The sequence below is a fragment of the Lepidothrix coronata genome, unplaced genomic scaffold (genome assembly GCF_001604755.1).
Source record: "Lepidothrix coronata isolate B3197 unplaced genomic scaffold, Lepidothrix_coronata-1.0 Scaffold230, whole genome shotgun sequence".
NCBI lineage: Eukaryota > Metazoa > Chordata > Aves > Passeriformes > Pipridae > Lepidothrix > Lepidothrix coronata.
Genome location: NW_016690410.1, coordinates 552438 through 574052, shown reverse-complemented (window position 1 = coordinate 574052; position 21615 = coordinate 552438). Strand labels below are relative to the sequence as shown.

Here is a 21615-nt window from a genome sequence, read left to right as displayed (position 1 = left end):
GCATGGAAGAAAAATGGGACCCTTCCCTCTGTACCTACCAAGAGGGGAATCCGCATCACGAGGGGAATCTCCGCCACAGCCACACATCCCCAACAACCTCTCCCAGCCCAACTTGTGACATGAAAGGACGACTTGAGCTACACCCTGTGTATTTCCATCCTTGGTCTTCCTATCACAACCCCAGGAGGCCCAGACTATTTACCTGATAGAGGAAGGTGATGGAGTGATTCAGAGATCGAGACTTTTCCTTTTTCAAAGGGAAGAAATACATCCCTGCTCCTTTGCAGCTTGTAAACTATTTGGTTGTGCCAGCACCATGACAAAATATGTTGTTCTTGTGGTTTACAAAGGAGCATCAAGGCCAGGCTTCCAATGGGCTCTGCAGAGGTGGCACAGTCATCAGTCAGAGGCAGTGCTGGCATTTCCAAAGCATGCTGGGGGCTTCCAACCTGTACAAGTCTTAGAAGATGAATTTCTGAGTGGCTATTGTAAGGAAAGGGCCAGGCAGCTGCAAGATGCTATGGGAAGGTGGGATGATGAGTCACCCAGTCTATGGTACCCATCCTCTTGCAGCAGCAAGCAACCACGCAGCAGGTGGTCCCAGACAAGAAGACTGAAGTCTGTGGCACATGCCCAGAGCACTTCCTGGCATACTGCAATGAGCCCAAGAGCCTTGGTCAGCCTCACCTCCACAGAGCAGCAGCATCACTCAAGGAGCAAAGGCCTGGTTGTGCAGGAAGTCCTTGGCAGCATGCCCAGCTCAGCACCAGCAGGTGCCTTTGGTGGGCTGCCACGAAGTCCTGGGTCCCCTTGATTAACCCAGAACATAGGAGCAGCTCTTGCCCTCTCCTGGCCTGTGTTCCCTCATGAGAGGGACTGGAGAGGTATGGAAGGACTCTCACACCTCATCCTGCATACCCTGGATGGGGCTGCAGTCCAGGCTCCTATAGCTCAACCCAGGGATGGGCGAAGTCCTTCAACTGCCCCAGCTCCCCATTCTGCTGAAAAACAGCTATAACACTCTTTGGCACATGGACAAAGCTCATTGAAGAAGCAGTAGGAAGTGTGAAGCCTGTCTAAATACCTTGTTTGTGGTGATGTTCTCAGACAGCAGTGCCTGTGGGCCAAGGCACAAAAAGATTGACTGCCCACAGCCCACAAATTATAGGACATGTTCTTCTTTTAACTGGTGCTTCAGATGATCCCAATTACCTGGAATCAGTTTGGATGGTTAACCACTCCACAGATTCTACTTCAAGCACCCTGGGTAGTGCCGACATTTCTGCCACCTGCTTCCCTTTCCATTTCAGCCACAGCTGAAAGTCTTCATGCAACCAACAATTTCTCTAAGGACCTAAATGATTTGCTTACTCTGCTCTGCATTTCAGCTCCAAAGGGAGGATCTTTCCTCTGTGCAGTACCAGTCGGTTCAAAAATAGCCAGAAAATTCAGTATTTTGTTGTGCACAAGAAGTAAAATCCTATTTACCTCAAATATTGTTCTGTCTCCCAGGGGCAATCACAAGGCTACAGTTTGTAGAGCACCACAATAATGAAAGCCCCAGAAATACCACTGGAGATAGAAAGGTTAGGTGATTTAATAGGAACCATACGTGCTGCTCTGAATTTTCTGAGTAATCCAGCTTCTGCATGTCCTCACTGCATTACAGAAATGATGCATCGTCTCCCCTTTTCTTGGCTTTGTTATGGGGAATGAATCTCCCCCGAGACTCTAATTGCTTCGAATGCTCTCTGCTCTATTTATATTTGATTTTACCCAGTGGTTGCAAGCAATACTGATCCTGAATGACTGTTGATCTAGGGCTGTACCCTGGATAACATCTGCTTTGAAGGATTTGTGTGCAGGTCTGTTTGAGTAACATTACACAGGGCAGAGAGGACTCGGCTCTTCAATTAGAGGCTTTATAATGGTCCTGTCAATACAGTGTTTTTCTTCACAGACAGAGCCATGTGACCACGATGGTTTTCATATCTGTGAACTCATGCTAATGTCTGTCTTTCCACTATTTTTGTGTCAGGTCCTTGCCTTAGCTGCTCCCTGTGTCAGTTTCCCCCTCACAAATTGGCCTTAGCTCCTCTCGCTTGGGCCATGGTGCAGTCAAAACCTTGAAAACCCATCCCACCCTCTCTGAAAAGGGACCTTTCCTGCCCTGCCTGGTGGAAATATTTGCATCACGCCCCACTGCTGGCAGCTCTGGCATCCAGAGATGAGTGGCATCTCTTGCTGCTTCTGGGTAGAGCAGAGGAAAGAACATTTGTTCCCTTCTCTGGGTGCACAGAGACCCTCTTCATGTCCCAGGCAAAGCGATGCTGCCGCAAGGACAGAGACACAGCTCGGTCTGTGTGGTGGTGGAGGGTGGGGGGGCAGGAGGAGCACGTAAAGCAGACAGATGGCTACACAGCCAGCCCAGTTATTACCAGAATAAATTGGGTAAATCACAGGCTAAGCAGTTGCTCTCCCTGCGGTAGAAGAGGATCTGACACTGTGATTGAAAATTAGCAGCATCTCAGAGGCAATCATGGCTGGGAAGCTTGCTGTGCTGGGAAGCTCCACTCAACTGGGTGTTGCACTTGGACTATGTTATTACTGCACTTTAAACCACAAGAACAAAATGTTTGGGACATGCTAATAACATCAGGAGAAACAGAAGCATTTTGATTTGGTAGTAATTGTAGTAATTATTTGCTGCCAGAGAAGACATGAATACAATATAATAGGTCTGATTATTTATCAGCATTCAACACCAGAAAGAAAACAATGCTGGTAAATAGCAGAGGGTTTATTTTGGGGAACTGTTTAAAGCCAAGAAAGGACAAAACATCTCTCTTCAAAACAGGGCCCGTGGATGCTCTGTGGTGAAGATCTGAAAAAGGCTTTCAGGATTCGCAAGAGCTGTGTATGATCGAGGTTTGGCCCTGGTGTATTTGGCTTGGTTGCATTGCCAAGGCCAGGTTTGCCAAGCAGCCTGCCATTGGGCAAGACCCTTGCTACCATATTGTCAAAAGTCACCCACTGGCAATGAAACCACCCAGGGGAGAACACTCTGGCTACCCATTTTGGAAAAACTTGGCAAAGATGCATCAAACACTTCCAGGAGCAGCACAAACAGGAGAGCTGTAAGCACACAAGGACACGTCTCACATTAGCAATACTCACTGTCCCTCAGTGGGGAGCAAATGCCTGTGAGACCCACGGCTGTAGCCTCCAGCATGCTCCCAGGTCACTCTAGGCCAAGTACAGATGCTGACTAGCCCGCCTTGGGGTGTCTGCAGGACAGGCCAGGGTGAGGTAGACAGAGCTCCCAGGGCACCCTTCAGTAGAAAGCAACCTTCCTCCCACTGCAGATGGCAACCACTTTCCTTGTCAAAGGGGCTTTGTTGTCTCCATTTTCTTCCCCACTGGCACCCAGCTCCCATGGCATTTTCGGTTCCTCCACTCATCTGACCTCAGAGCTACTATGCTGTGAACGTGTTAGATGGGAACATGCAATCAGTGCCGGCCAACCCACTAACAGACCAAGCTATTATTACAGCAGGCACTGATGTGAGCAGCCACTAAAAGGAAAACAGATCTTTGGGCTCCTCATGTGTCCGGAGCTGTCTGCACATCCTGCCCCGCTTTAACTGAAAACATGTGGTCAGGCCCTGCCAGGCTGTCGTGCAGCTACAGCCCCAGTGAGCTCTCAAAGCATCTACAACTTCTATTTCCTCACCCCTTTACTTGAATAAGCTACTGAAATCTAGTGCAGCGAAATGGTGAGACCAACATGTTTAAGTGACCTCCTCATCACTGGTGTTAATTCTGCAGAGCCTTGCTGTTTCAGCTGCACCTTCTTTGGCTTGCTCATTTCTATATGAGGGTTACCAAGATGCTTGTCCCTGCTTTCCTAATGTGTTCCTAAATTCCAAAAGATAATTACATGTGTAATATACCCATTGTAAGCCTGCAGCAGTGCTCAGACTCATTTTGTTCCTATGATACACGGACACTGACCTGCCACTTAGTACAAGACCTGTCACACTTCAGAAACCTGAGCCTGAGCTATGCCCTTGTGACCAACCTCTGCACATAGTGACCATGGATAATTCAGGCTCAGCCTGGCTGTGCTGAGGGACACAATGGATGCCAGGTAGCCATGATGACCTGGGGTTCTCCTAGCAGGGCCCCAGAACCCACACACTGAGGGCAGAGAGGATCTGTAGGATGCCCATTTGCAGCCCATTTGTGGCCCAGGGCTCAAGTTCCTCCCTGAGGCTGGCAACTCAGTAGATTAACTGGGTCATCCCTGGCCTCACCATCAAATCCATGAGGGCCAAGTCACCACTGAGGCCTCACAACATGGAGGAATTCTTGGAAGAGTAAAGGCAACAAGCATGCAAACAAGACAGCACTGGCATGTCAGAGTTGGTTGCTGGTGCATGTGCCTGTTTGGAGCTACTGGCCCACCTTGAATTCTGACAGAAGCGGACTCTGCCACAGCGGAGAGGGAGGAGATGGGGCTGGCATACAGTAACTTACCCCAGAAAATGCCCCTGCCTCATCACCATCCTCAGCCAGAAATAGCATTTGTGCATGCAGTTTCCTGGGGAGTATTTTTCTTCTTGCTTTCTTTTCAAGTCTGGAGCCATGTAAATACTGAGCAGCCGCAGTGTCTTGTGGCACAGGGTTCACCAGTGCAACCCCACACTCTGTGCAGATCTGCCTGCAGTTGTTTGCTTTGAACCTGCCACCTGCTACTTTTATTTGATGTCCCTGAAGTTCTTGTCTGAGAAGGAACAGTCACACTCTAATTTGTATTGAGGTCACTTTGGTTTGAGTCACTGTTCTCCAGGTGCCTGCTTTTTTTAATTCAATGGCAAAAGCTCCCAAGTGCCTCAAGGGCACAGATCAGGCATTCGTAATTTTTTCTTACCTTTTCCAGTTATTTCTGGCATGATGCATTGCAAAAGTCTGCCAATTATTACCACAAATGGCTGAGACTGTAGAAACAGCAAAGAAATACTCACCACCCTTGCCTTGGCATATATAACTTCTTGTATATCCTGTGTGCATCACTATCTGCAGCCACTTGCAAACACACAGCCTCATTCAGCAGCACTTGCAAACACACAGCCTCATCCACCAGCACCCATTCTCACAGGTCCATGCTTGCTTGCATGTATGCCCCTTACCTTTATTCCTCCAAGACTTCCTTCTGCTTAAAATATAACTAACATGCCATAAATACAATGCCTCAAGCATATAAATGCCACTGCAAATGCACTCTATGTGTGTATCAGCACATACCCCATTCAACTCTAACTTGATACACACCCTTGAATGCATTCTTCTACCCCACACCTTGCCACAACGTGCTTCAGGAAGAGCAAGGGAAAGCCCAAAGTTGTTTGAAGGAGACAGTCTGTCCAGCTGGAAATTCTGCTTCTCAGTTGTTTCTGTGCCAAGCCACGTTTCAGTGGCCTCCATCTAGCCTAGGGTAAGAATCCTGGCCCTAGCAGCACTGCCAATTTTGCCCATTTTCCTAGTCAATCCAGTAACTAGGCTGATAGGTCTACACTAAGCACACAGTTGGAAACAGAGTGGTGAGTGTGTTTTCCAAGCATCACTGTGCCTTGTAGCACAGAGATGGTGAGCGTGCCACATATGGGCTTCACATGGAGCCCTGTCAAAGACAGACCCAGGTGAGCACAGGACATCTGCTTGTGGGTGAGCGTAAGAGTGCAGAGATTTCTGCATAAATGAAACATACAGAGCTAAATATATATGTATATCACGTGTGTTCATGCATGTACACAGGTATGTACAAGAAAATATTCAGACAACACAAGCAGAGATAATCCTCTGTGCTGGCTCACCAAGTCTCAGGGTACACATATAACAACCCACTTTGCCAGTGCTGTGAGCTTAGTTCCTCTCTGTTATTTTTATAAGGCCATAGCATTAATGTAATTAATTTACTTTAATTGGAGAATAGTATTAGCCTAAATGGTCCCACTTAAATCACAGAGCAGCCGCAGCCAAGCTCTTCAAAGAGCTGCCTGCCCCCATTCACCCTCCTGCAGATGGTTAACACAGCTGAGCCTGGGCTGCACCTTGGCACAACAGTCCTGCTCTCCTCGCAGGGTTTGTTTTTTGCTCTGAAGGGAAACACCTGCACATCTCCAAGCAAGATGGCTCAGAGCAGAGAGAGATCTCAGCTTAGAAGTTATGGGCTCCCCCACCAAGCCACAAACCAAACCTGATGGGAGGATTAACAGTGGAGCCAGGAGTTCCAGCAAAGCAAAGGTCCTATGGTCTGAGGGACCCATGCCAAGCTGACCATGCTCACAAAGTGCTTTGCTCACATCCCAGCCACTGCCCCTGCCTGCTCCAGCAGAGGAGGGAATGTTTGCACAAGGTGGTTTGGAAGCCACAGAGGTGAACAGGCCCTCACTACTGTATGCCAGAGGCAGCAACAGGGCACAGCAAGGAACAGCATTATGAAGACCACAGCTCAGCTCTCATTTCCCTAGTTTCTGCTGATAGCTCCTGCAGCAGGCTTTGGGAACTGTTCCCCCATGCCAGGGTCCGGCATCCATCCTCATTCCCTTCATCAGTAGCACCAGTATCTACAGCTGAAAAGCTCTCTGTAAGATCTTCATGAATACCACTAACCTGCTTTTTTTGAGCTTCAGAGATGTTGCCATATCAAGGCTTACCTTCATGTTTTACCACAAAAACTGCCCTGCTTGGTCATTAACCTGGAGGCCCAGCTTTCAGGGAGAGATGATGGGTGGGCACGATTGAACCAAACCCAAACACATGCCAGGGGCCCAGGCAGCAGCTCCGGGGGCAGCAGAAGCAGCTCTACACCCAGCTCACCATGGTCATTAAGCTGGTGTACACTGCAAAGATGTATGCCAGCTTCCTGCCATCACACTGACTGTACCCTGGCTTTGGCATGCTAGGTGTCTGTACCTACAGCCTGGCTGATACAAGGTCAGGGCATCCCTCTCTATGTATATATAAAATATACTTATGACCAAGCTTGACCTGACAGAAGCCCAGAGATGATCAGGGTTTGTGGAGTCATAGCCACCACTGTGGTTTTGAACGGCATCTGGGGCCCCAAAGGTGGGTGCACTGAGCAATCAGGTTGTGCTGAAGAAACAGAGAAAGGCAATTCTGTACAGAAAGTACAAGAGCGAAGGGCTCGGGGGAGCCAGTGAGTCCACCTTACAACCCTTGCAAAATTGGCCAAGGCCAATTAACAACAAGCTGCAGCTGACAGAGAGGGGAGGATTTCACGATAAGAGAGATGGCAGGAAGCCTAGAGCAGATCAGAGCTTGGAGGGAAGAGTGGAAAAGGCCTCCTGGGAATGAGTCTAAGTAGGACTACTAAGGGAATTTATGCTAATATCTCTCAGGAGGCCTTAGAAAAGGGAACATAGGTAATAGCCTTGTGAGATGCTGGTGAAGATACAATGTTAGGAGTACAGGGGAGAGACAAGAATTAGCTTAAGTAGATAGCAAGGGGTGGGGAATGCACATTACAAGTATCCAAAATGGAGTTCTTAGAGCAAGATCCAGAAGAAGGGGTGAACTATAGTTCAATTATAGAGTAGCACAAGTGCTCTATCTGTAAACAAAAGGGTTGCTGAGAATCTCAGGATAGAGTTGTAAGACTTCCTGAAGATAAAACTACAAGCCAAAGACCAGTCGGTTACCCAAACCCCCTTCTGTTTTGGGGGGATGGAGACCTCCAGTCAGGTTAAATTTTACCCCCAAACAACAGGTAAGTCACTTAAAAGCCAAAGCACTTTCTTGGTGAGGGAAGAGTCAGTGAGGGACAATACACCATATACAGGGAGCAGCTGCACATGGAGCTTCTCTTACATGCAAGAATCTGGTATTCATTTTAGAAAACGTCTTCAAAGCCATTCTCCTGCAGACGTGGCCTCCTTGCACTGAGGAGTGTTTGGGAGTGGCTGCACTGTGTCACAGCTTACTCTATTCCATCCCCTCCTACACCCCTATCCACAAATACACAGAAAAGGCAAACACATGAGACCCAGCAGAGGTGTGAATATAGCAGCTGTCACATTTTATTTCATTGTTTTGTAGTTTGTTTGTTTTTTTTTATTATTTTTCCTTCTGCTTGAAAAAGAAGAGACAGAGAAAAGTTACAAAAGTACTAAAAGGCAACAATATTGGCAGGATATCCCTGTTTCCCGCTCCCACCCAGGGCAAGGCAGCCTGCCACGCCTGTGGGCTGGCAGAAACACACCTCTGGGCCCCTGCACCTCAGCAGCTCTCGCTGAGCAAAGCCTGGGGCTGCAGGGCCATGCAGGGGCTGCTGCCCCAGCCATCTGCATGGATAATGCACCTCTCAGACAGGTACCAGGCTGTCCCAGCTCCTGAGTACAGGAATTTGGTCCAAAGGGGCAATGCTTCCTGTCCTGCACTGGTCAGCTTGATCTGGCAGCAGTTAAAAAGCTGAGCTGTGTCATCAAAACAAGATAAGCAGAGTTTCTACAGGGCAGGAGGAATCAGCAGAGGAATCAGCCTCTCTTGGAAAAAGGGACTTGCAGGGAACCACAATGCTCTGCCAGAGGTTCCTCACCAGTAAACACAAGCGACCTCTTGGAGGTGGTGCTGGTGCAGCGGGTGGCCCAGCTATAACAGTCTAGAGCCAAAAAGCAGGCTGAGCTGGGGCAGCATCAGGACTGACATCCTCTCACCACTTTGCCCAGCTGCTCTGCCTGCCTGAATGAGAGGCGGTTAGGGACATAGGAGAGTGGGGTGGGGGATTCAGGTCCCCAAATCTACAGCCTTTGGGCTTTCCCCAAGGATCTCAGTGAAGGGCTCAGACAGTACCAGTGAAAGCTGGTTCACTGTGTGGCCTCCTACTGGCAGCTGGACTGACCATTGGTCTCATCCAAAGAGCAGCATCAAACACCTCCACACTGGAGCAGATTTAAAAACAAAAATTATTTTGTATTATTCACAGTTGCTTCTCTTGATCCAGACAAGTAGTAAACTGCTTGTTTCCTCTTCCACTCAGATACAGGTTCATGGTGGGGAATGCCTAGACAAAGAGGTTACTCTCTCCACCAGGTGCAGGAAAAGGAAATGCCTTGTACCTCTGCTTCAACAGGAGAGGCAAGAGTTTGTTTCATTAACTCTTGCCTTGTGGCACAAAACACATATGTGCCTCAAGAACAGATCCCAGTCAAATACCAGTGGTAGCAAGGCCTGGCATGGTACTGACTGCATCAGAACTGTCTATGGAGAAACAACCCACAGGTTCACCCAAACTCCCCTCCTGTTTCTTCCACCAGCAGACAGCCACTAAACAAACCTCTTTTCCCCCACTCCTTGCTACATCTGGGAATACTAGTTCCACTGATACCAGAAGAGTCCACGTGAATTTAATAGCTAGTATGAACAAGGGGAGTGGAAAGCTTGCTGGAGACATTAAATTGGGTTGGGTTTGATGGTACCAGTTACCTTTAGAAACATGTTAGGGCAGCAGGGTATTGGGACAATGCTACAGGGAAGTGCTGCTTATGCCAGAACACAGACAGCCTCAGCAGAGAGAAGACCCAAGAGCACACAGTCACCCCCAAGTTCTTCTCTTCTGCTGAGAGGACCGAGGGTAGGCACTGTGTTTTCCTGGATGGCTGGACTCAGACCTCTCATTCTAGAATTTTATTCTAACCCCTGATCTACAAGTGGGAGGCTCATGCCTCCCATTTCAATCCCTTTTTTGACAATATCACTGAAGTACAGCAGACCACCTGGAACACGCAGTTAAATGTGCCGGTTACCCCTCCACACATCTCCCTGTCATAGGATTTTTCACTTAAGAGAGCTTGATGTGAATGCAATGATAACCATATCAGAGAGGGATCTTCCTGTTTTGCAAGCAGCCCTGTATAGCCTCTTTCTCCAGTCCTGAGCTCACTTTGGAGTAGGAGAAGTGTCAGGTCTATAGCAAAGCACTGTAACCTGGGTATCTTTGGAAAACTGATTGGACTTGGTTTCACACCTTGATTACTCATCCCTGCTGCCATGCAGGACATACTAAGCCCTGAACCCCTCATACGTATCTTCATTACTACCATTCTCATATTTAACACTGCCTTGGTGGCTCTCCTTTCAGTTTGTGGATCTGACTGGTTTGTTTTGCCCTGAAAGACAAAACTTACTCCCTTTGCCACTGTTCTCATGTGGCAATGGTAAGAAAGCAGGTGCTGATGCAAAGCTTCTTCCTGCCAGAGCGGCTGCATTGCAAAGATGTATCACTGGCCCTTTCTTCTCCCACCCCTCCCCTTGGGCGTCACCACCTCCCCTTCTCCCTGCCAGGCAGGAGGTTGGTTGATAGTTCCTGAGGTTTTCTGGAGAAACTCCTTCAGTAGGCACATGACGGTTCTTCCACTGGAGCTATTGGGCTCAGCGGCTTCAAGGTGCTGAGGGAACGGAAGGCAAAGGTGGATGGATCATACATAAAGTGGGGTGGCGGGCAGCCTCCATTGATGCTCTGCAGGGGAATAAAAAGAGGGATGAAGTCAGTGCTCATATAAGCTGCAAACAGCGAAGTTCTTGCCTCAAGTGCTTTGTCATACCCCTCTCTGGTACAATTATACCTCCCTGATTGGGTGGTCATGCTTGTACTTGCAGCAAATGGCACTAACATAAACAGTGCTCACATCCTACCCTTCAACTAAAAGGCAAGCATGCCTCCCTCCTCCAGGACTGAGGTCCCTAGGATTCACGTGACTAGGAGCTATGGGACCTGTAGCCACTAAATGAAACAGGTTAACCATGATGCATTTAGAGTCCCAGAGTCAGAACAGCATCACTGTCAAAAGGTATCCCTCGGAAAAGCTAAATTCAGATTCACTTAGTGTGCAAACAGGATCTATTACAAAAATCAGCCTTTCTTAATCTCTCAAGTCCCGGGCACACTAAAACTCTCAAAAGTTTTGGTTCCAGACTCCACAGTTTAATGAGGAATGGCTGAGAGATGCCTGGAGGAAAAGATCCCATCTGATGGCCTTACAGCCTGGCTTGTACCATGGCCACTAAAAACCATTCTCTTCCCTTTTGCTCCCAGTGCTCAGAGCATGGTCAAAGCAGATTCAGAGTAAGGAGGCCAAAAATACCCATGAACTCCCTGCACTGTGTGACAGGACAGAAACACTGTTCCCCACTAGGCTTTGTGGTGACCCATGGATCCCAGAGGAATTATGGTGCTGAAGAAGTGATTGCAGTCTGTTAAATGTGAAGAGTTTTCTTTTTACTTTTCAGTATCTTTGTTTTGTTTCTTTCCTTATGCAAGCAGAAACACTAGAGGGGCAGCTATTCACAGACACTTTTTGGTCAGGAGAGGAGGTCTCACTGCTCTATCAGCCAGTAGAGTATTTTACTCATGATCCTGCAGAGTTCATTCCCCATGAAAAGGTGTGAGCTACTGAGTGCCACAGGTTGGGAAACTCATGCAAATGTCCCCTACTCTCATCTCACTTCCATCACTGTTGAGAAGGTCTTTACCATTGTTTTCATGGAGGTTAGAAAAAAACAACAATGAGAAATGGGTTCGAAAAAACACAAACACCACAGGCTGGGCAGACAAGTGAATGAGAGCAGCCCTGCAGAGAAGGACTTGGGGGTGATGGTTGATGAAAAACTCAACATGAGTTGTCAATGTGCGCTCGCAGCCCAGAAAGCCAACTGTGTCCTGGGCTGCACCAAAAGAAGTGTGACCAGCGGGTCAACAGATGTGATTCTCCCCCTCTACTCTGCTGTGGTGAGACCCCACATGGTACTGCATCCAAGTCCGGTGCCCCTGATATAAGAAGGACATAGAACTGTTGGAGCAAGTCCACGAAGTTGACAGGAGGACTGGAGCACTTTTCCAAGAAGATGGGCTGAGGAAGTTGGAGCTGTTCAGCCTGGAGAAGAAAAGGTTGTGTGGAGACCTCATAGCAGACTTCCAGTATCTGAAGGGGGCCTACAGGGAAGCCAGAGAGGGACTCTTTGTCAGGAACTGTAGTGACAGGACAAGGAACAATGGGTACAAATTGAAAGAGGGGAAATTTAGGCTGGATATTAGGAAGAAGTTATTAACTGTGAGGGTGATAAGGTACTGGAATAGGTTGCCTAGGGAGGTTGTGGACACCCCAACCCTGCCAGTGTTCAAGGCCAGGGCAGATAAGGCCTTGAGAAACCCGATCTAGTGGGAGGTGTCCCTGCCCATGGCAGGCAGGGTTGGGACTAGGGATCTTTTAAGGTCCCTTCCAACCCTTAACAGTCTGTGTGATTTGGATTGGGCTCTGGTATTACATGACTCTCTGTTGCCTTTTCTAGGCCTTTCCTAACTAGAACCATGGTTTCCTTTGCTCAGCCTGCACTATGACTGTTCCTCAAAGAATCAGGCTCTCTAGGAACAATTACAAACTTTACTGTCTCATCTAAGACAGAGGTTCATTCTGGAACTTCAAAATCAGGTCTATCAGACAGCTGCAACCACATAACAGCACAGTAAGGTGATGTTTTGATGCCTCACCTCTACCCTGACTGTGTTTTAACTTATCACAGGACAAGCACACACAGATTTTCCCCAAAAGCTGCTCAGATGGTTGGTCTCACCCAAACAGCCATAGCAAATCAGAGAGAGCTAGGGAAGTGTCCAAAAGCCAGGCCCCAGATGCTGCAGTAACTGCAGCAGGATCTGGAAGCCTCTGCCTCCAGCTCTTGGTCACAGTTCGGCCCCATGGGGCAGCCTTCATGTCAAAAAGGACATCTTTAAAAGCCAGTGTGGGCAGCATGTTCCTGCCTAGTTGGTATCTCCTCTGCAAATTAAGATGGGCACTTGAAAATGGAAAATGCCAACATGGTGCTTGGCATCAGTTGTGCCTGGAGTTTCAGCCAGCAAATCATGCCCTGCTACATTCCCCTGACACCTTGGCCAGCAGCATAAGAAACAAGAGAGGCAGATTTAAGGGCCTTTACTCAATAGCCACCTGCTGTGGGGTTATATATGGTGTGTGCTCTGGCAGGCCTCAGAGCTGGAGGGTAACATAGCAACCCCTATTCAAAGCTAAGGGGCAGAATAAATCAGCACATTTGTCCTTCTCCAGAGCAGAGAAGGTCCCCTGCCAGTGCCAAGAGGGAATGGGAACAAAGAACCTGGCAGTCCCCTCCATTTTGAAATGCCAGACAGGATTAGGGAAGGCAGCTGAATCCGTTCATTTCTGGCAGACGGCAAATGAAGAGGATGGGGAAAGATGGTTCCAAAGGACAGACAAAAGTCATCTACAAAATTCATCAGGCTTTGGGTGGGCAGGTGCTCTGCAGTTTCTCTCTGGGCCTCCTTGTGAGACCCTTCTGTGTGGGGCAGAAAGCTTTCCCAGGGCACTGTGAGGAAGACAGGCACAGAGAAAGGGTTGAGGTGAAGGACAGGGATGTGAGAAGACATGGGAGAATGCAGAGATTCACAGGTGGCCAGGCAGCTGCAAGTAAGACTCAAACCGCACCCAATCCTGCCTCTTTATCATGGCACCCTTTCAAGCAGCCACAGGATGATGGCTGGCTTTCAACAGCAGCAGACAAGGGCAGAATGAGAAGGGGCCCACACCCAACTGTAGGCAGTAACAGGAGAGGCAGTAATGCAACTGCCCTCTTTCAAGGCAACAACCTGCACTCCTTTATAACCCTGAGCAGTACAGGACTGTCTTGCACCTACTTCATGACTGACAGGGCAGCACCTCTGCTACGGATCTTGTTGGAAGTAGGAAACCTTCAAATCCCTTGACTTCCCTCCTGCAGAGGAGCGTTTTTTGATTAGATCTCTCAGGATGACCAGGCCTGATCTGGCTTAGTCCAAGATACCATTTGGGCTCACAGCATGTGGCAGTCTGGCTCTGATGAGTAGCACAAGGCAAAGCCCTATAGATGTATTTCCAGAAAGAAGACAGATAGAGCTGGCTGCCAGGGAGAGAAACACGTTCCTCCCATCCTGTCGCTGGGCCAGGTGTCTCCCCATAGTATAGTCAAGTGTCCTAGCCAGCCTGCCCTTCCCCTTGGGCACCCAGCCCCAGACTGTGATTCTTGGGACATTGCTTTGACTATGGAAGGGTGTTAAGAGTGGTTGCTGCTGCAGCAGGTCCCCAGTGAGTTTGCCATAAACCTGCCTGACAGCCCCTGATGAGCAACCCCAGGCCAGCTCCTGCAGAGGCTCCTCAGAGTGCAAACAATATGTGCTTGACATTAAAGGCTTGTGCGTTCACTCTAATGGCATTCGGGCAGCTGGGTAACGCGCACAAAACGGAGCCTAATATGGGCCCTGTGCTAATGGAAATCATTAACCAGAGCCCTCAACTTGTTAAGCAATGTATTTACACAGCTGGGGAATGGCCCGAGTCAGAGCCACTTGGCTGCCAACAGGAGGGCACACGCTCTGTCACACACACATGCTCACTTGCACACGCTCACCTGCTCTCACACGCCTCAGGTTCTCCCCAGTACACAGGCGCTTCCTGGTCACTTGTTCACATCCCTCAGTGTACACACAGACCTCCTCTCGACTTGGAAATCACAAGAACTGTCCCACTCATACAGATCTTGTCTGCTCATATAGTAACTCAAGACAAGCAGGCAGAAACTCCATAGCATCCAGGGGACGGTCATCACTTATTTGTACAACTCCTCAGAAGACAAGGTAGTTCCAGTACCTGCAGATACCCATGATGCCTCATTGCACACCTTATTTGAGTTAGATGAGCTCCTAAGGGAGATAAGCTCATCTGACACACATTTCAAGCAGCTGTGGGCAGAATACCTTGGTCAAGGACACATCTTCACCTGTGTATGTGTGCTTACACATACACTCTTGCAAACCTGTATTATGATCACCAATAGTGTCATCACCTTTAAATACAGGTGGCAAATAAGCAACCAGGTTTGAAAGATATCTGAAGCACAATAAGGAAGAAGCACACCTAAAGATAGTGACTGGATGGAGATGCCTCAAAGAAGACTAGTAAGACCAAACACCACAGAAGAAATGTAGAATTTTGATCCTATTAGCAGCTCTCAGAAAACAGAGAAACGAGCAACTCTTCCATAAATCCATCTATAACATAACTATACATTTCGGCATGGAAAAGTACACAGGAGAAGATAAACACGTAAACATGAATCTACTGCTATGAACCCACAGCCCTCCTAGAAACAAGTCCCTTACCTCTATGAAGTCTGGGGAAATATCTCAAATTCAGATTATAATGTAATTTTGGTCTCATGATTTCAAAGAATAACAGTTCTCCTCTTTGGACAAAGCAAAAGCAAGCACAGCTCCAAGTGTGCTTTCAGCTGTGGGAATGACAATCCCCAAAGGAGGGGGGAAATGCAGTTACCCAACTCCTGTCTTTGAAGGGAGTGGTGTGCTAGGGGTGAAAATTACGCCCTGCTTAAAACTATTTGGTCTTCTTTCATAAGAGCTCCAGTATCCTGGCGGGATTCAAAATCAGATCAGCTTGTGCATTCTGCCAATCCATTCCTACTCAAGGCCAATCCAGCACAGCAGTCCCTTCTTTCCTACCCTTGGGCCCCAGTGGTTGGGAAATGCTGCTGAGCTCCATTAATGGATGCTGCCTTCCAGTGGTGGGTGAATGATCCCTTTGCAGTCTGTAGACTCACTTGTTAAAAGTCCTTTGGGATGAAAGGCACCATGTAATTGCAAGCTGTAAAGGCGCATCCGATTCCCACCACCACCCTGTGTGGAAAGGAATAAATCCCCAGAATAGCCTTGGCAAAGACAGATCCCTGCCTGAGATGCTGCCTGTTTGTGAGACAGTTGCCTTGCTCAGGAGTGTACAGAGCCAGAGGTAGCACCAATATCCAGGTAAGGCACAGAGAGAGTAAAGGCTGTCAGACTCCACAGTGGAACATTTACAGGTACACTGCTTTTAGTTCCACTTTGTCCTCCTTCCCCTCACCCCTGCCAGGTGGTTAGAAAATAAACTCCTCCACACTCAGCTTCAATGTGTGAAACCATCAGCTGTGAGCAAGGGAAGGGGACCCACACACCTGCTCCTAGCTACATCCGTAATTCCAAACATGGTTCTGATCAGGCCACTTCCTATCACCTCTGCCTCAGTTTCTCCAGTGCATAATACACATATGTCCTGGCTTCTGCAGGAATAAAATTAATTTTCTTCCTACTAATTGGTGTATCCTGTGCTTTAGATTAAGGATGAGAATAATGGTGACAGCAACAACTAAAAGCATCAGTATGTTAAGCAATGTTTATACTAAGTCAAGGACTTCTCAGGTCTTCATGCCCTGACAATGAAAAGGCTGGAGGTGCATGAGAAGCTGGAAAGGGAAACAGCCAGGACAGCTGACCCAAAATGGAAAAAGAGCTATTCCATACCATATGATGGCATGAACTGGTGTTTTGTCTTCCCAAGTCACTGTTACGCATGATGGAGCCCTGCTTCCCTAGAGGTGGCTGAACACCTGCCTGCTGATGGGAAGTAGTGAATGAATTCCTTGTTTTGCTTTGCTTGTGTGCACAGTTTTTGCTTTCCCTATTAAACTGTCTTTATCTCAACCCATAAGCTATCTCACTTTAAGCCTTCCAATTCTCTTCCCCATCCCACAGGGGTAGCAAGTGAGCAGCTTCGTAGTGCTTGGTTACCAATTGGGGTTAAGCCACAACAGTTCAGCACTGTCAGACAGCTGGGACAAACCAATTAACATCTAGGTGTTTCGATCTTCTGATGAGGGGAGATTTCCTTTCAATTACAGTCTTGCTTCAGGCAATTTCCAAGAAATAGTCCCTAGCAAGCAGGACCAGCTCCTCCAGTGGAGCACCAATTCATATTTAACTGCTTCTTCATTAACTCCAGTAGAGCCTCTGACAATTTATTCTAGTCAAAGACCTGGAGTGACTAGTCACTAGTCACAGCTCAAAGAGTAACTTGTCAAAGGCAAACTCCTTTCTCCTGAAAGTCTCTCCTTCACCCCCAGGTTCATATGGAATTTTATTTCAGGGGATAGTTAAAAGATAGACCATGACAGAACTTCCTTTTAAGACTACTTTTTCCCCTTCTCTTCCAAGAAAAGAAAAGGTCATTTCCAAATGCTGTTCTGACAAGGAATCCAAAACTTTACAGTTAGCACTGTTTTCTTATATTTTCAAATACCCTTCCCTAAAAGACTAAAAGTCCTGCCTTACACCACCAGCATAAGGCTGCCTAACATCTACTTCCTTCTACACCACCGCACTGCAAAGAGCAGTTCAACAGTTTACAAATACATCACTGTTCCTCTAAGAAAGCTTTAAAAAATTTTTAAAAATCAAACATTTGCAAATGTGTGTGCAGGGTTGTCAGATGGCAACTACCAGACTTAGAGAGGTGCCACCAGACAGACAACACCGAACCTTTTTGGAACATACTTCAAAGAGCCTACCAGATGCTTGCTGGTCACTTGCCCAAAAGCAGAAACAGGCCAGTTTCAGCTATGGATCCTTGCTGGCACCAGTGTGATAAGCCTTTCTTCTCCTCTCTCTCACACATCTTTAGATACGTCTTTGAGAAAGCTGACTGCAAGCTTTGATTTTGCCTGCCTGACAACCTGAAGGAAAGAGGCTGCACAAATAAAAGGGACAGATGGGTCATTCAGAGGGGCAGGCTGTTGGTGCTCCCTGGCCAAGCTGCAGCACACAAAGCTCCTGGATCCCAGTGAAGATCACGCTCTGAAGGCAACACAAACCTCTTAGGAACAAGTGAATGAACCCCCATTTACCTATTAGTGAGCTGTGTCTTGCCCCAACTTTTTCTCCTTCTGTTAAGAAATGGCCTGTGCTTCCTGCATACCATTTGCAGTTCCTGCCCATACCACAGGGTCTGTGTGTGCCTGATCAGGAGGAGAGGCAAGCGTAAGAGTAGCTCCAAACAAACATAGGCAAAGCATGATCTGGCCCTAAATCTCTCAACTGCATCTGCATTGGAGCCCTTAGCAGTTTTGGTCTGCGCTCAAGTGACACTACCTTGCCCTCTCCTTCCTCCCCACCTCCCCCTTTCCAACTCTTGCTCTGTAGCAGGAACATGCTTTCTTCAAACAGATGACAGCCAGCTGCCTCACAGTCCTTCTCCCTTGGAGCCAGGAACCCCAGGTACCGTGCTTCTCCCAGAGCCTGCACATGGTGTCTTCTTGAGCGTGTGCAGCTTCCGGGTTGCATAAGGTCAGGGTAAGCAGATTCCCTCCAGCCAGGCAGGCTGGCATAGAACAGCACACTGCTTTCAACTTAAAGGGTACCCAAATTAAAACTGCAAAGTGAGTATTAATTAGCTTGGCATGAGCAGGCTGCAAACACGTGCTGACATAGTGTGCTCGCCTCTGGACAAACCACCTCAGCTGTGGAAGCCGAACACAGCAAGTGGGTGTATTATGGGAGAGGTGTGTGGGAAAAGAGGATTACAGCTCTGGGGACTGGGAGAGGCAACAGGTGCCAGGTTCCCACAGCCACGCAAACAAAAGGAAGCAGGGACCAACTGCAGCAGGCCTGGATGCAGTGGTAAAAGAACTGCCTAATCTGTCATCTTGTATTTGAAGCTCTGACAGAAAACAGTGGCTCTTGGTGACCCTGTGCCATCCCCTACATCTCTCTCTCTACTCCATCATTCGGGTGTTACCCAAAAGGCATTAAATCTGACCCCTTCTCTGTGAAACATACCTTGCCACTTTCCAGCCCCTTGAAAAACGGTGCCACTAGCCATAGCCACCACTGACACACAGGACTATGTCAGGAGCAGCCTCTGACATGAAATCCAGTAAAAGCAATGCTAAATAATGTCCAGAGCCAAATGTTTGGAATAGTTTTTAACAGATAGAGATTTTCCCCTTGGCTACACTGGATCCTTCCTCACACTGAGGAAACTCTGGATAAAGTCTTTTGTCAGGAATTATTCAGAACAAGGGCTGGCCTTCTCCAGGACCATCTATCACTGCAGAGGCCTTCAGCAGGCAGCTCACTGGCTGAGTTGGGAGGAGCACTGGATAAGCAAAGGGATATCCATGCTGTCACTTAGCAGAGGACCTTCTCCATTTTGCTCAGCAGCAGTATGCCTATCACCTGGAGCCAAGAGCCCATCTAGGGAACTAGAATGCCAAAAATCTCCATAAGGGGCTTCTGCCCAGCAAGTAATCCAAGGATGCGACTGGCCAAAGAGGTGAGTCTCTCTAGTTGATTCTAAAGGGCAGGCCCAGGTTTAGGCACTCAGTCCCATACTAAAAACGATCATGAGCATTTGACAAACCCTGCAGTTTGGGATTTCTGCTGCCTAAGATGTCAGAGCTGTTTATATTCATGGCATGGTATGGTATGAATAAGGACACAACTCTAGGAACATGGCTTGGAGTTCTCCTCACTCTACCTCTCTTCAGGCGAGTGACACTTTCTGCTGATTTCTCAGCGTAACTCACTCTGAAATTGCAATCATGATATCGATCTGCCTCTGGTGTGCATCCAGAGCTAAACGCTTGCGGGCCTATGATAGAAGGGGCAACATATATGTATATATGTGTGTATATATGTATGGATACACACACTCTCTTTGGATTTTTAGAAATCATTACTTCATGCTGAGCGGCCACAACTGCAGGCTTGCACCAATACTGCTCTGTCACCTAGCATGCCTTGCATTTGTGTATAGCTCAGGCATCTGCCTAGAAGGCTCAGGCCAGCGTATCTCCGGCTTAGCTCCAAGCTGAAAAGGTCCCTTGTTTTAGGAGAAGAAAAGCCAGCATGTTTCTCAGTGGCCCTTTAGGATGCAGATGTAAGAGATAAGAGACAGGGAAGTCATTCAAGGGACCTGGCCCCTGTCCAAGCAGAGGGCGTTCTCAACATTGATAAGATCAAGGCAAGAGCACAAGAGGTTTATGTTCCGATTTAAAATTCTTATTTTTACATAGCAGAAAACATCTCTCTCATCAGCCAGGTTATCAGATTGGCCTTGAAATCCTTACTTCCTCTCTGCCAGCCCCAACAAGATCTCTGGAGATACCCAGGGGCTTACCAGTTTTGTCTTCTACCCACCTACTGTTGTTAAGATAAACTCAGCTCTGCTAATCCCATTCAGAGATGGCATGTAGGAGTTTGTGAAGGAAGAACAAGAACAGGAATAAATGAAAGACTTGTAAGCCTCATCTCAAGAGGGCCTGGAGAACTGAAGACTTGTGATATTGCTTAGACCTGTCTTCCAGAGTGTCTGTACTCAGAGCTGACCAAGCCTGGTCCAGGGCAGAGGCAGAGGTGCATGCAGTCATCCTCCTTCCAGTGCTAGAGAAATGTCTCCGTGAAACACCCAACTCACCACACAAACATGCTCTGAATGCTAAAATACCCCCACACGTGTACCCCTCACCCACTGTCAGGGCCTTGCTTCCAGCTACAGACATTACGCTGGCTGACACTTTGGGGCACCAGTGACCAGGTCTGCACACACACATTGCCCACCTCACTGTGAAACACCTACCCCTCAATTTGCCCTGATGTGTGTATGCTACATGTATCTATTATGTACAAACTCATACTTCATATACACACTGTCACCTCTAATTTATCTCTGCTCACCTGCCTGCAGGGGCTGATTCTCTTGTTCCATTATCCTTTACTGGGTGGGAACAGAAGGCAAGATTTTTTTTAATATAATTTGCTTTTCACCTCTCACAGCTGCTATTATTCCTGAAAACATAACTGAGCTGCTGCACACTAGAAAAGGTTATTAATTTTTCTGCCTTAATCTGTCTAGGTTCTTAGATTTGTCACATTACTGTCCCATCATCCTGCTTAAGAACCGCTGAGTGAGTGGAAAAGCTGTAGCTGATCACAACCTGAGGTGGCCCATGGGAAACTTATTTACAGGAAACAACAGCAAAGTGGTACCTTAGTGTTAAAACAGCAGCAAAACCCAACCTAGGTCACCTGCTTAAGAAAAACTCTCAAGGACCACGAATATTTCCAAGGGCTGTTTTTCCATGCCAGAGGGCAAAGACACTGCCCCTCCATCTCACCTTCCCATGGGAGACTTCCAGCAGAAGTGGGAGGAAGAGCATAGCTGTGATGATGCATAAGAGCACAACACCTTGCATCGTGACATGCCAGCAAAGCCCCAAGATGCCAAGGGAACCAAAGTATCACCAGGAAGAGGGCATTTTTATAAGCACACAGTATCTCACAACCACATGAGACACTGATCTCAGCAAGAACAGGATGAAAATGCTTCACTGATATTACTAGAAGGTCACTGTCATCATCATCCTCACGCAATCCTTTCTCTGTCAGCAGCAGGAGGACTGGAGAGAGAAAGCAAGGATCCTTGCTTCAAACCCTTGGCACAGGCCATTAGGTAACCTGCCTGCTCCTCAGATCAGTTCACTCACTACATCTCCATCCAGCTGTACGCTGTCTGGATGTCGTTGCCCACCACAGTTCAGAAAGAGGCTCTTTACCTGGGTTGAAACAGGAGCGCTTGTGCATTAGGGCTCCTCAGGGCTACAGTGACACAAGCAAACTGGTTCACATGGTGATGTTTCCTG

The 21615-nt window shown here is 47.8% G+C and overlaps 1 protein-coding gene across 5 annotated transcripts in view; it reads right to left on the bottom strand.

Annotated features, from left to right (window-relative positions):
• Nucleotides 1-8467: 8467 nt before the first annotated feature.
• Nucleotides 8468-21615, bottom strand: part of LOC108506851 — a 58035-nt gene continuing 44887 nt past the window's right edge. For all 5 annotated transcript variants that reach the window (XM_017834248.1, XM_017834247.1, XM_017834246.1 and 2 more), the window contains one exon: nt 8468-10543. In XM_017834248.1, the coding sequence (XP_017689737.1) occupies nt 10415-10543 (129 nt within the window). In that variant the 3' untranslated portion in view covers nt 8468-10414. The remainder of the gene's footprint in view (nt 10544-21615) is intronic.